The sequence below is a fragment of the Prionailurus bengalensis genome, chromosome D2 (genome assembly GCF_016509475.1).
Source record: "Prionailurus bengalensis isolate Pbe53 chromosome D2, Fcat_Pben_1.1_paternal_pri, whole genome shotgun sequence".
Classification (NCBI taxonomy): Eukaryota; Metazoa; Chordata; class Mammalia; order Carnivora; family Felidae; genus Prionailurus; species Prionailurus bengalensis.
Window position 1 is genome coordinate 86,728,922 of NC_057351.1, and position 14,483 is coordinate 86,743,404.

Consider the following 14,483-nt stretch of genomic DNA (forward strand, 5'->3'; position numbering starts at 1 on the left):
GGGAGCACTCGACAGCTACGGGCCCTCTTGAGGCTGCTCGGCGGCTGCAGTGCCCTGGTGCTTTCTGACCGGATGTGTGGAGGCCGGCTGCTCTGGTCACGGCCCTGAGTCTGCTGTGCTGGTGGGGGGTGGGGTGGGGGTGGGGTGGGGTTCCCGCCCTCACAGTTCGGCTCCAGCTGGGACCATTCGTCACATCAGCAGACTCCAGTTGAGCTGAGAACTGGCTTTGTGGCGCGTGCACCTGCACCCCGAGTCGGCCGCTGAGCCGTGGGCCGCGATTCACACGAATGCCCAGGTGGACGGCGGCCGGGAGACGCGTCCCCTGCCACGTTCCACCGAGCACGGGAGCTGGGGTCTCCTGCGCAGCCACACCTGCCCTGCGCGGCAGAGCCCCGGGCGCCGGGCTTTCCAGGCTCTGCCGCGGCACCATCAGGCCGCACCTGGAGGCCGTCCCCACCCCGTCCAGGGCGCCCGCCTTTCGCTGTTCTGGCAGAAACACAGCATCGACTGGACTGTGTCTCGCTAATGGAGAATTAATAGGCACCCTTGGCAGTCAGGTTTATAAATATGTAAAAAGTATTTTAATTGTTTTTAGTAAAACAGGCAAGGAGTCAATATTCTCCGACATGACAAGCACAGTGCTGACAGGTGCTGTGGGCAGAAGGCCCGCCGGGCGCGGCCCCCCCCCCCCCCCCCCCGTTGGCAGGCCCCGGCGCGCTCTGTCCTGGTGTCGTCGTGTCCTGTGATAGATGCGTGCCCTGAACCGTATTGATAGAGTAGGTCAAACGTTGAAAAAGTTAGCTTGAACTTTGACTTTAAATATTCATTAGAGCTAATTATGGATTTTCTGACTCCATGAATTACAGTTTCTATGCCTGTGTTGGCCGTTTATTTTCCATTTATTTATTGTAAACTTCATAACATTGTATTGGCTTTATCACATTCAACAAGGTCATAGTTAAATGTTTGTCGTGACCTTGGTGGGCTTACGCTTTTCAGAGGGCTCTTTCCTGGATCAAGGGAGGCACAGCTGTCAAGGGCTGATGCGTGCCACAGCGAGGGAGGCTCCCCCAGGGATGCAGGCCTGCTCACGTGCTCCCTAGGGCCGCGCGCTGCCCGTGGTGCTGCAGTCCCTCCTGCCTGGGGGGGCCTTCGCCCAACTCGTCAAAAGAGAAGACAGGGTTGGCTGTCCTCAGGCGCGTGCGCCACGGTGCCTCAGCTCCTCCTCTGAGCGGACCCGGGGCGGGTGCCCGACAGGGTGGGGGCAGGCGGGCAGTCTGCCCGGTTGCCGCGTGTGGTGAGCCCCTCGGCCCCGAGTCCCCGGCCGGCCGCTGGCCGGATGTGCTCGCAGCCTCGAGAGGATCTTCCCAATCGGGACGAGGCCTCCGCTCTGCGTTTCTGGCAAGTCTGCGCACGTCTGGCCTCCGGCGAGCGGCCTGCTGTGCCCTGGGGAGGAGCCCGAAGCCTGGCACTCCCCTGCTCCCGCCCACTCTGCTTGCCAGGCTGCCATGTCTGTCCCTGTGGCTCCTCAGGCAGTGACCACTGGAGCGGTTCAGAAGGTCCCCAGGGTCGCCTGCACTTCCGGAAGTGTCCGCATTTTGTCTTCGGGTCACGTCGGGGAGGCTTGTGAGGCAGCTCCGGGCTCGGACTGGAGGACGGTGTCATCTCTCTGCTCTTGGACTCCTGGGCCGAAGGAGACCGCCAGCTCCCAGGACTGGGCCTGGGGCAGGGCCACGCACCAGGCACAGCCGGGCCCCCTGCAGGGCGCCTGGCGTGGTGCCTGCAGCCTCTGTGGGTGGGCCCGTGCTGTGGTTCTGAACCCAGGTGTCCCTCGCGGAGTCGGCAACGGCATCGAGGACCAGGGGCCTGTGTGCCCTTTGACCCACCCTGACAGAGGCCGCGGTCGTAGCGTCTTCCCTGGGGGAAGGCCTGAGGACAGCCAGCATTGGCGGGAGGGCTTGGAACATAGAGCCCCGGGATGTGGAAACCCCCAGGAACTGGAATTCCAAGGCTGCTGAAGTGCGGTGGGGGGATGCTGGGGTCAGGGCATGTGGGGGTTGCATGTGTGCCCGGCAAATGTAACCCCCTGCCCCCACACTAACTGCGGACCCGGGCAGGGTCCTGCCCACGGATCCTCGGGAAGGCACGTGGGAGCCAGCAGGCGCCCCCCCGGCCCCCGAGTTTGGGGGCCACGGAGAGCCCTGCAGCAGGCTGTCACCCAGATGAGAGTGCTGCCTGCACCGCGCCCTCCCCCTCCCCCTCTGCACCCGCCAGGCGGCCCTTCAGTGCGGAAGGCACCCCTCCGAGCTCCAGGCTGGACTGGCTGGGGGGAAAGGAGCGGATAAAGGATTTGTAGGCAGTTTGGGAACTTTAATGTGGGCTTGGTAGTGTTACTCTGTGGCATCGCTGCCCCTTTTCTGCAGAGGTAACACTTTGTGGTCATAAGAAGATTCTTACAAGGGACCCGCGCTGCCGTGTTCAGGATGCAGGGTCGTAGTGTCAGCAGCAGCTGCTTTTGGGTGGTTTGGCCACATGTGCATGCACGTGTGTACGTGTGTCCACGTGTGTGTGTGTGCCCCTGTGCGTGTGTGCCCGCGTGTGTGCCCATGTGTGCTGTGTGTACCCACCCATGTACATGTGCGTATGTGCTGGGTGTTCGTATGTGCGCCCATGCGTGTGTGTACTTGTGTGTACGCCCGTGTGTGTGTGTGTGTGCAGTTGGGAATCTGGCTGAGGGACCCCCATGTCACTGTCCTGCTGGTTCAGCCTTCTGCACACCAGCCCTTCTCTGTCTGCCCGACCCTCCCCCGGCTCTTCCCCTCACCCTTCGGGACTGACCTGCAGAGTGAAAAGTAGAACCCCACTTTTCCCTTCCAGCAAGGCCCTGCCTGCTGCGGCCCGACTGCCCTTGGCTGCAGCCAGGCGTCCCTGCTCGGCCAGCGCCCGTGTGCCGCCCCCCGCCGGCCCCTCAGCCTGGCGCCCACGCCCCCCCCCGCCTCTCACTCGGTTCAGTCTCGGGGCAGACGGCCCTGCTGGGCTCTTTCCCCTGCTTGATCTTGTGCCGTGAGGGGTGGGCTCTAGGAGGACGGGGCTCGTCTGCGGAAGTCACAGTAGTAAAGGTGCGATGTACAGCCGGTGAAACGCACCCTTCCTAGGGGCCAGTGCGGTGGGTTTGGGCAAAGCATAGTTTTGTAGCTGTAATCTAGTCGTAGAGCAGTTTTATCGCCTGGAAGTCTCCCCGGCCCCTTGTTCAGGTGGCCACATTTTGCAAAACCGTAAAATACATATCCATGCACACATGCACATCTGCATCTGTATCTACCTGAATACACATGTGTGCACATATGTACACGTGCACTGACACATATCTGCACGTGCGTGTGCACAGATACGCACATGCGTGTGCACATTCATACGTTCATACACACACGCATATACGTGCATGCATACGCATCTACACATAGACACGTGCACACACAAACACCTGCTGCGTGCACATTTACACGTGTCCACAGGTGTGTGTGCATTTCAACGTATATGCACGCACACATACACACATTATTCCTGCTCGCACACGTATGCACACAAGCATATATATATGCGTGCACAGACACGTTTAGGAAATAACCAAGTCAAGTTCGAATTTTAGACAACCAGCAAATAATGTTAGTGTCAGGTGTGCTGTGCGAGCCTCCCTTGCCGGTCATCCCACCCCCAGCCTGGCCTCTGTGGCTTCGCCTCCTTCCCAAGCGTGGGGAGCAGGACCGACCCCGATGCCCAGAACAGTCAGCCCCTGGCGGGCAGGGGCCCGGCAGCTCTGGGGGGAATGGTGTTGCAGCCCCACGTGGAGGAGGAGGGGAGGAGGGCAAGGAGCAGGGCGGGCCGAGGAGGGGTGTGGAGTGCAGCCGATGGGGGGGCAGGCAGGTGCCCGAGGCGGGGGGCGGGTGCCCGAGCCCTTCCCGCTGGACCCTGGCGCTCACAGCAGAGGCGAGACCGCGCCGGAGTGCGCACCCCTGTGCCTCAGACGTGGCTGACATCTCCTCCCCGTGACCGTGATTAAGTCCGGATGAGTTAACTTTTGTTTCTGGTCCAAAAGAGCTTTTTGTGCGTCACTTAACAACGCTTTCAAATGGTTCCCGGTGCTGGTCATTCACTTGACTTCTCTTTTTGCTCTGCAGGCACTAGGAAGCTTTTATTTTCTTCATGAATCCTTAAAAAACATCTACCAGTTTGACTTTAAAGGTAAGACTCTTCTGGGATCTCTGGCAGGGCTCACCCCACCCCGTGTCCCTGTGGGAGGCTCACAGCCACGAACCAGGGACCTCACGGGGAAGCCTGGCTTTCTGGCCCCTCTGAGGTCCGGGCGGCGGGCCTGCCCCAGACCCCAGCCCTGCCCACCCCCCTGCTGGGCAGGGCCCGTAGGTGACACTGGCTTTCCTGCAGCGCAGTCGAGAGGAGAAGGGAACGGTCTTGTGTCTGGGTCCGTACCCAACGGGAGAAAGCGGAGAAGGGCAGGAGAGTGTGCTGGCTTTAAACAGAAGGACAGGTGCTGCTGTTTGCGGTGGAGTGAAAAGTGCCCGTGCGTCTGGGCCAACACCGCGCGCCGCGTGGGGGAGGAGACGTGCCTCCCGGAGACACAGCCTTTGTCTCTGTGGCTCAGCACGTGTGAGCCGTCCCCCCCCCCGGCCTGGGCGGCCCCAGCGTCTGCCCTGCTCGGCTGGGGTGCTGTGCGCCTGCCCTGCTGGGCACCGTCCCTTCGTGCCACCTGTGTGTGAGTCCCCTGGCTCCACGATGCTCTTGAGCCAGATCACATTAATTTGAGATGTCACCGGAGTTGTGATAACTATGGAGAGCGACTAATTATGTCAGTTTGTCCAGATTCATTATCTTTGCTCACTTACGAGACAGATCACCTCTCAGGAAAGTGAGAAGCAGAGCCTTCTCTAAATTGCGTGAGTAGTGATTTCATCGATGTTAAGAACAGGATTCCAGCCAGCAGGACTATTTTTCACCGGCCCTGTTGCCTGAGGATGCTTCACACGGTTTTCTAAACACAAGCACCTGCCTTTTCCCACTGGGGAAGCCACGCAGACCTGGTGAGAGACGGGCCGGAGGCCACCGTCCCCCGAACTTGATAGACCGTGGACACCACTGTGTCATGTTGTCAAGCAGCGGGGCCGTGGGCGAGAGTGCACAGAGGAGAGGTGTTCAGACACAGCACGCTCAGGCGGGGCTGGAAGCAGAACGGGTTACACTCCTACTAAGCCTGTGCTTCAGGGTCAAACGTGTCGCTGATCTATTTAACTTTTCCTTTTTTTTTGAGTGACCATCTACGTACATATTTTATTGCTAAATCAGATGGGTCAAAACTACCTGGCTGGCCCGTGGTTTATTCAAAACCATCCATTAGATACACGTACGCGTGACCCCAGCAGACCTTCCCCGAGGGCCCCCGTGTCGTCAGTGACAAGGGCTGAGATGGTGGCAGTGGCCATGCCCCGAGCACGTCTGTGGCGGGAGGCTGTGGGGACCCTGGGGACGCAGCGGTGGCCCAGCGTGGCCGTGCCACTGCTGCCGCTCCGAGCAGGTGCTGGTCTCAGAGGAGTGGGGCGGGCCGCCGCCCTGCACTGTGGCCCCGGCTCTCGAAGGTTCACTCTTACACCCTGAGTCAAGTTACAGCAAACGTAGAAGTTGTGAGAAGTTTGAATGAACTTTTTAAGAATAGCCTGTATTTTCACAAACAAGCAGTTAGAAATCTGAGGACGCCCTGAAGCCGTGGGTGGGAAGGATGATAGATAGGGACGTCCCTTTCTGGCCCGGCACCTGCGAGCACGGGTGGCCCTGCGCGGACCCAAGAGGGCGCGTCTCTGAGATCCCGCAGCAAAGCCAGGCCGCCGGGCCGGTGCCGCCTCCAGACCGGAGGGCCGGGCGGGCGGACCGGGACCCCGGAGCCGGCGGGGGCGGCTGACGGGGCGGAAGGCCGGAGGCTCCAGGATGGGGGCTTGGGAGAGAAGAGCCCGTGGGGGCCCGGCCTCGGAGCACCCCCCCCCCCCACTTCCGTGAGCTTTGCCTGCAGGAGCCCCACCGTGTTGTCTTGGTGAAGATCAGAGAAAACCCCCCTGGTGCTGCTGGGGGCGGGGGGGGGGGGCGTGGGAGGAGCTGTTTGGACACTGGGTTCTTCCCGAGAGGCCTGCCCTCCCCGGAGCAGCCCCCCTGGGCCTGGTGAAGGGAGGTGGCCTCGCTGCGGGGCCCGAGGGGCCGCGGTGCTAGGAAGCGTGTGCCGAGGTTGCGGCCAGGGCTCACGCTGGCTGAAGGACCGAGGCGGGGTCATGGGGCTGCGGGACAGTGTCCCTGCACCCAGCCGCAGCGCCCGTCACCGCGACGCGGTGTGGCGGAGGCCTGCAGCGTGTCCCCGGCAAGAGCACGGAGACGACAGGGGAGCCACAACGGGACGCGGGAGGAGGGCTCAGCCTCTGAGCCCTCGCGGGAAACACAGCCCGGCTCCTCGCCAGATCGGCACAACGCCTCGCGTTGAAGGCCTGTCTTCTCAGTTCCTTTTCCCAATTATTCACGTTTTGCCCTCCACCCAAAGCTGCAAACTGAGCTGACGGACAGGAGGTCCGGCGTGCAGAGAGCAGGCTCGCGTCGGAGCCAGACCGGGGTGTGGCTCCGTGTGGAGCTGTGGACCCGGAAGCGTGGATGGCTGCGGTTCACATGCCGGTGGCGCCCGTGGCAGAACGGACGGCGTGCACGCAGACGGCCGCGCGAGTCAAGATGGAAACCACGAATCCACGGGAACAGCTCAGAATGAAGGACGCCGCCATAACAGAAACGCACCAGGCCTTTGCCAGGCTCGTCGGCCTGGACACGGCTGTAGACAGAGCCAGCCGGCCAGAAGAGTGTGGTAGAAAACCTTCAAACTGAAAAGTGGGAGAAAAACACAACACGAAAGCAGAGCAAGATGTCCGAGCGCCGTGGGACGCGTGCACTGAGGGGCGGCGGCGGGGAAAGGAACAGAGGGAATATTTGAAGTAACGGCCCAGGATTTTACACCACTGATCATGGACACCAAGCGGCGGGTCCAGAGAGCTCTAGGTGACCGAGCAGGCTAAGCACCCGAACTCCGTCCCCGAGCGGGTCCTTCTGGAGCGACAGAAAGCCGGAGATGACGGAAAGACGTTGAAAGAATCAGGGGTGGGTAGGGGTGACCTAGAAAGGAGCGAGGACAAGATTTGCGTTGGACTCCTTTTCAGAAGCCGCGAAGCAAATAGAGCAGTGCGAAATATTTTTATCGTTGGAAGGAAAAAATCTAGAATTCTGTGGCTAGCAAAATTATCCTTCAAAGTTTAAAGAAAAATAGGCTCTCTCAAACCCAAGTCGAGGGAGTTTGTCTCCAGCAGACCTGCCTTATGAAAAAAATGTTAACAGTTATTTGATAAAAGAAAAACGGTGCCTGCAGATCCACACGAAGGGGGCAGAGCGCGAGAGAGGAGTAAATGGGGGTGACGTCGTATTCGTTGTTATCCTTAGTCTGACCGAGAACTTTTGTACAGAGCGCCAAAGCAGCAACGTTCTGGGTGACTCTGCAGCTTACGGACAAGGGATGAGTAGCAGTGCCGTCAGGAGGGGTGGGGACAGGCCAGGGCTCTGCACGGGGAACACGGGCTCTCTGTGAAGGGATGCGAGCCTCACAGGGAAAGCAGACCCGGCCCAGCCGTAAATGTGTATCGCGAACTGTGGCAACTGAAAACTTTCAAAACGAAATACGGTGGACATGCTGACAGAAGAGAGAGAGTGGAATCGGATGAAATGCTCAACTAAACCAAAGAAGGCAGGAAGCGGGGGAGACAAGAAAGACAGGAAACGAAGGCGACAGAGGGAAAAGTTACCGGCACCGAGTGTCCTACCGTGTCCAGAACCACCTTAGACGTTAGCAGTGCCAACGCACCAATTGCAAGACAGAAACCGTCAGAGTGGTTAACAAGATGATACCCAAGCGTGTGTTGTCTGCCGGGAACCCGCGTAAGATGCGTACACACATGCGGATTAAAAGGAGAGAGATGGAGAGAGAGAGATGGCACTGACACTGGCCAAGAAGAGCACTGGGCCAGCGGTCTTAATCTCAGACACCGCAGACTTCAGAGCAGGGAGAGTCACTGGGGAGGAACAAAGCCATTTACCACTTAACGATACAGGGGTCAATTCTTTAAGAAGACATAACAGTTCTTAACGTGGACGCACCTAACAACAGACCGTCGCCACACAAGAGGCAAAAACTGACAGAACGTCAAGGAGAAATGGATGAATCCACGGTTAGAGTTGAGGCCTCCGGTGCCCCCCCCCCCCACCAGAGATGGACAGACCCGGCAAGGCAGAGAAGTGGTAAGGGCATAGTCCAACTCAACAGCACCATCGATCACCTGGGTCTGATGGACACTTATAGAATATTCTATCCGACAACAGCAGAACGTACATTCTTCTCAAGTTCACCTGGAACATTCACCAGGATAGGCCACATTCTGGGCCATAAAACACTCCTGAGCAAATTTAAAAGAACAGAAATCACACAAAGTATACTCTGGGGCCACAGTGGAATTTAACTGGAAATCAATAACAGAGAGGTGGCCGGAAAATCCCAAAATACGTGTGTCAAAAGTTCAGAACTGACAGAAGTAAAGCCAGGGAATCACTGAGGTAATAATTAGCCAAAGTTGGTGGTGCACGTCAGCAAGACCGTGTGCAAACCCGAGCACTCAAACCGAGACGTGGAGTGAGGCTCCGGGGTGTGTCGTGAAACAGCAGCCTACACGGTGTGCGGGCAGTGACTGCTCCTTCTTCCCCGTGATGGTTGTAAGAATTCTCGTGAGTAATGGGCAATCGCTTAGCGGTCACCTCCTGTCAACCTTTGGAAACAGTTTGAGGGTTGCTTATGATTTTCAGAGGCATAAGTAAGAAATGAGCCAGTTTAAGTTAGTCTTGCAAAATAAAAATAAGCTAATTTCAGCTTTGTTGGTGTGATTAAATTGGCTTTATGTGCTCAGGGAATTTTAAAGGCTGGTCACTGTATTTTATTTTAACACTTGGACGTTAAAGAACACGCTTACAACTGACACATGGGTCACAGAATAAATCCGAAGAAAAAGTTTCAAAATATTTTGAGTTGAATGAAAATGAAATACAGCTGATCAAAATTTGTGGGCTGCAGTGAAAGCCAGGCGGCGGTGGCATCAGATGTGCAGAGAAGAGGTGAGACCTGAAGTCAATAATCGAAGCTGCTGCCTTAGGAAGCTAGGAGAAGAGCAAAATAAATCCAAATCATAAGAAGAGAAATAATAAAAACTAGAGCATAAATCAATGAAATTGAAAACAGGAACTCAATAGAGAAAATTAACAAAACCCAGAGCTGATTCTTTGAAAAGATCAATAAAATTGATATACCTCTAGTCAGGCTAACCAAGAAAAAAGAAAACACAATTTACTAATATTAGAAATGAGACAGGGGTCATCACCACTGACAGTGTGGACACTAAAAGGATAATAAAGGTATATTGTGAATTGGCCTATAAATTTGATAATTTAGATGGTCCAGTTCCTTGAGAGATACGCCCTACCAAAACTCATAAATGGAAGACTAGATAATCTGAATAGGCCTTTATCTATTAAGGAAATTAAATCAATAACTAATAACCTTCAAAAAAGAAAGCACCAGGCCCAGATGGTTTCACTGTGAATTCTACCAAGCATTGAAGGAAGACATTACGCCCGTTCTCTACAGTCTCTCCCAGAAAGTAGAAGCAGAGGGAAAACTTTTCTAACTCGTTCTGTGAGGCCAGCCTTGCCTAATCCCCAAACCAAATAAAGACGTCAGAGAAAAGGAACACCGTAGGCCCGTGTCTCTCATGAACATAAAATGCGCAACTCTTCAGCATAATATTAACAATTTGAATTCAACAGCGTGTAGGAAGGATTCTACACCATGGCAGATGGAGATTTTTTCCAGGTGTGCAAGACTGGTTCTACATTTGAAACTCAGTTGATGTCATACATCGTATCAACAAGCTAAAGAAGAAAATCACGTGGCGGTGGATGCAGGAAAGGTCTTTGACTAAACCTGACACCTCTTCATAATAAAAACTCTCAGCAAACTAGGCACAGGAAAGAACTACTTGGTAAAGAACAGCTACAGAAACCTACGTCCACATAACACGTAACAGACACTCAGATGCTTTTGCGCTTAGAATCAGGAGCGAGGCAAGGACGTCCACTCATCATCTCTCTTCAACATCGTACTGGAAATCTTGGCGGTGCCGTAAGGCAAGAAGAAATAAGAGGCTTATTGGTGGGAGTCGGGGTCGAGGAATAAAGCGGCCTTAGTTCTCAGATGACATGATTACGTAGAAAATCTGAAAGAATCCTCAACGACAAAAACTGGTACCAATGAGCAAGGTTACAGGATACATGGTTAATGTACAAAGTCAATGGCTTTTTTATACCGACAGTGAATGGGCGGAATTTGAAATTAAAAACAAAATACCATTTACATTAGCGCACACACGCACAAGAAATACTTAGGAATAAATCTAGCAAAATATGTATAAGATTCATACGAAGAAGGGGCACCTGGGTGGCTCAGTCGGTTGGGCGTCCGACTTCAGTTCAGGTCACGATCTCACGGTTCATGAGTTCGAGCCCCGCGTCGGGCTCTGGGCTGAGAGCTCAGAGCCCACGGGGATCCTCTGTCCTCCTCTCTCTCTGCCTCCCCGCCATGCGTGCGCGCTGTCTCCCTCTCAAAAATAAGTAAACGTTAAAAAAAGAGTAATATGAGGAAAAGTACAAAACTCTGTTGAGAGAAACCAAAAAGGATCCAAATATAGGGGAGCAGTAGCCCACGGTCACAGACAGGAAGATTCAGTATTGTCAATATGTTGGTTCTTCCCAGCTTGATCCGTGGATTCAGGGCAATCTTCATCAAAACTCCAGCAGGTTACCTTGTAGACCTCAACAAGTTGAGTCTCACATTTATAGGGAAGAGACAAAAAACCCGGAAGAGCCAACCCCATACTGAAGGAGGAAAACAAGGTTGTAGGACTGGTACCACCTGACCTGCAGACTCACAGAAAAGCTACCGTAATCAAGATGGCGTGGGGTTGGCGGAACGGTAGACAGACGGGTCGGTGGGTCAGAGAAATAGACCCACGTAAATACAGGTGACTAACATCTGACAAAGGAGCAAAGGTAACACAGCGGGGCACAGATGGTGTCGGACCTGCTGGGTGTCCACGTGCAAAACAGTAAATCCACACCCAGACCTTACACCTCCCCGAAAGTGAACCGAAAGCGGGTCACGGAGCTAAGTATAAAGGATGAAAGTATGAAATGCCCAGAAGATAACACAGAAACCGCAGGTGACTTTGGGCTTGGTGATGACTCTGAAATACAGCTCCACAACCCATGAAGAAAATTGGTAAGTTGGACTTTGTTAAACTTAGAAATTTCTGCTCTGTGAAAGAGTTGTCGAGGGAGTGGAAAGAGAAGCCACAGACGGGGGAAGCTGTTTGCAAAAGACACAGCTGGTAGTCCACGGCAGGCTCAGAGCTCTTAAAACTCAACAATTAGGGACAAGTCCAATGAAAAGGTGAGCCAAACATTTCAACATCCCTCTCACTCAAGAAGATGTACAGACGACAGATGAAAATAGGAGCACACGCCCCGCATCGCGTGTGAGGAGACAGCACCGTGCACCTGTTCGCACGGCCAGAGTCCGGAGCACCGACCGCCCGGCGTGCCGGGGAGGCGTAGAGCAGCAGGACCCTCACTCCTGGCCACTGGGGGTGCGACAGGGTGCAGCCACTGGGGAGGACAGCTCGGTGGTTTCTTATGAACTAAACACAGGCTTACTGTGGAGTCCAGCGATCCCACTCGGCATGTTACCCAAAGGAGTTGGAATTTTATGTCCGTACAAAAACCTACGCAGAAGTATTTATAGCATCTTTATTCATAATTACCCCAAACCAGAAGGAACCAGAATATGTCCTTTCTGGGTGAATGGATAAGTAGACTGTGGAATATTTCAAACGGTGGAATGTTACACGGCAATAAAATGGAGCCACAAAAATACATAGAAGAGCCTTAAATGTGTGTTTTTCTGAGTGAAGAAGCCTGTGGGGAAAGGCTCCAGCAAGATGATGTTTCTGGAAAGGCAGAAGGAGGGTATAAGCAGTCAGTGTGGCAGGGGCTGGGGGGGGGGGGGGCAGGGGGCCGGGCCAGCGCCCGGCACTTCCGGACCGTGGGAGGGTAGGTGTGATACCGCCGTGCTGGGCGTGTGGCACCGTGCCTTTGTCAAAACCCCGGGCACGCCCGGCACGGACCGTGAGCCCCGGTGCCAGGCCGGGTGCCCCTGCCGAACCAGTGCCGCGTGTCGGCGGCGGGACGGGCGGCGGTGGGCGAGGTGGTGCTTCCCGTTCGGGTGATTTTAGTCCTAAAACTGCTCTAAACGCTGAAGTCTATTTTTTAACAAAGAACGAACTCCTTTCTCTCCACCTCTCCCGAGCTCTTGCTTTTTTCCTCAAAGGCAACGGGGGTTTTCATCTGAAGCCAAATCGCCTTCCTGCCACGGCTTCTCCTCTTCGTCACTGACCTCAAACACCGCAGACCCAGTGCTGCCCCATCATCACACACTGCCGGGCGTCTGTCCTGGGGGAGTCTGTCCTGGGGGAGTCTGTCCTGGGGGCGTGCACCACCTGTGCTCAGGACCTCGTGCCCCTGGCCGCCTGTTGTCATGACTCGGGCTTGACCACGAGGTGCCGACCGGCTAACGCAGAGCCCAGGGGTGAGGTGATGAGGGGAGATCGGGGGACCAACTTACCCTCCCCCACTAGTCACCTCAGCAGGTCGTGCCCGTGTTTGGGAACAGGAACAGAGGGACAGTGGGTACAGTGAGCAGCTGTGTGCACCTGGGGATGGCTCCACACACTGCTGTGTCCTGAATTCCCCGAGTCCCCAAACATCTCGTCCTGTGTCCCTCTGGTGGGTCTTTAGATGAGTCTTTACCCTCCAGTGCTTTGCTTTGACCTGGGGGTCACGCTCCTCCAAACCCACAGTGGCCAGAGCTTTGTCCCACGACACTGCACACCCGTCTCCTTCCCGCCGCCCGCCCCCCCGTGCTCACCTGTCTCCCTGCTGCTGTCCGCCCCTGTCAGGGGGTCCGTGGGGCTCTTAGTGCTCCACGTGCTGCAGCGGTGAGCACCGTGGGGCAGGGAGCATGAGCCCCACAGACACTGAGAGCACACCTCGTGATTTGTCAGGAACTTCACCCTGGAGCCAGGCGTCCGGCCAGGCGGCAGCCATCGGGGCCCGCGTGCTGCCCGAGGTCCCTGCCCGTGGTCTTGTGGGGAAGCCAGCGGCCTCCGCGCCCCCGGGCCGCTCGTGAGACTCCGGCGTGGGTGTGGGCCGTGCGTCTGTGGAAGGAAGGGGTCCTGGGCCTCGACGTGAAAGGGCAGGGGCGTCAGCCCAGGCACGGGGTCTGGGGAGCCGCAGGCAGCGGGTGCAGAGCGCCCCGCGCCGTATCTGCTCTGTCTCACATAAAAACTGCTCTTCCCCGGACATGAGTGATGTTGGCTGGATGTGAGGAGGAAATCGATGTTATTAAATAAATTCGTATTAAGGTATGAGTGAACGGCAATTCTGCAGCCGTCTTGAATATATTCACGGTTTTTACGGAGGATGCCAATTAGCCCTTGTAAATCTGCAGGCTGGAAGCTCTTAGGGGATAATGAAGTGGAGTGTCGGGTTCCGGGTCGTGGATGGCAATTTACGAGCCACTGGCGTCCCCAGACCGCGGGTCCCCTCCCGGGGGCCTCCCTCGCTCCCCACAGAGCTGCACTGCTTGGGTGGGGTGTAGTGATGAGGTCATTCTTGTGCTCTTTTGCAGCTAAGAAGTATAAAAAAGTCACTGGCAAAGAGATCTACTCGGACACACTGGAGAGCACGCCAATGCTGGAGAAGGAGAAGTTCCCGCAGGACTACTTCCCCGAGGTGCGTCACGGCCCGCCCGCCCCCCTCGCTCGGTTCCCTCTCAGGGCGCACACCTCGCGGGGACACACGAGCACGTTTGGGGCCTGAAGCCGTCATATCTCGGGGCAGGGATCCCAGCGTGGCTGCTGAGGGCTGCGGTGCACCGTCTCTCTGGGAGGGGCTGGCACCCACGTGGGTCCGTCCCGGTGTCTCGGGTGGGGGCTGAGAGAACCACCGTGTCTGTCCTTGCCCGAATCGCCACGCGTTCTGGCCCTCGTTTCCAGGCACAGGCACCTTGACTACGAGATGTAGGAAAATAATAATCAGCTCACGGGGGGCTGGAGAGGCCAGGGGCCTCCCGGCAGGCGCGAGATGCGCGCACGTTGACGTGGCCGGCGGCGGTGCGGGTGCCGGTGGCCAGACGCGCAGGCCGCGTCCCGGCGCCCGAGTGCCGGCCCTCTGGCCATTTC

The 14,483-nt window shown here is 56.3% G+C and overlaps 1 protein-coding gene across 4 annotated transcripts in view; it reads left to right on the plus strand.

Annotated features, from left to right (window-relative positions):
* The window catches only part of INPP5A (inositol polyphosphate-5-phosphatase A), a 176,577-nt gene that overhangs the window by 104,032 nt on the left and 58,062 nt on the right, over positions 1-14,483 (plus strand). For all 4 annotated transcript variants that reach the window (XM_043597945.1, XM_043597944.1, XM_043597942.1 and 1 more), the window contains 2 exons: positions 4,179-4,242; positions 13,931-14,034. In XM_043597945.1, coding sequence (XP_043453880.1) covers positions 4,179-4,242; positions 13,931-14,034 — 168 coding nt within the window. The remainder of the gene's footprint in view (positions 1-4,178; positions 4,243-13,930; positions 14,035-14,483) is intronic.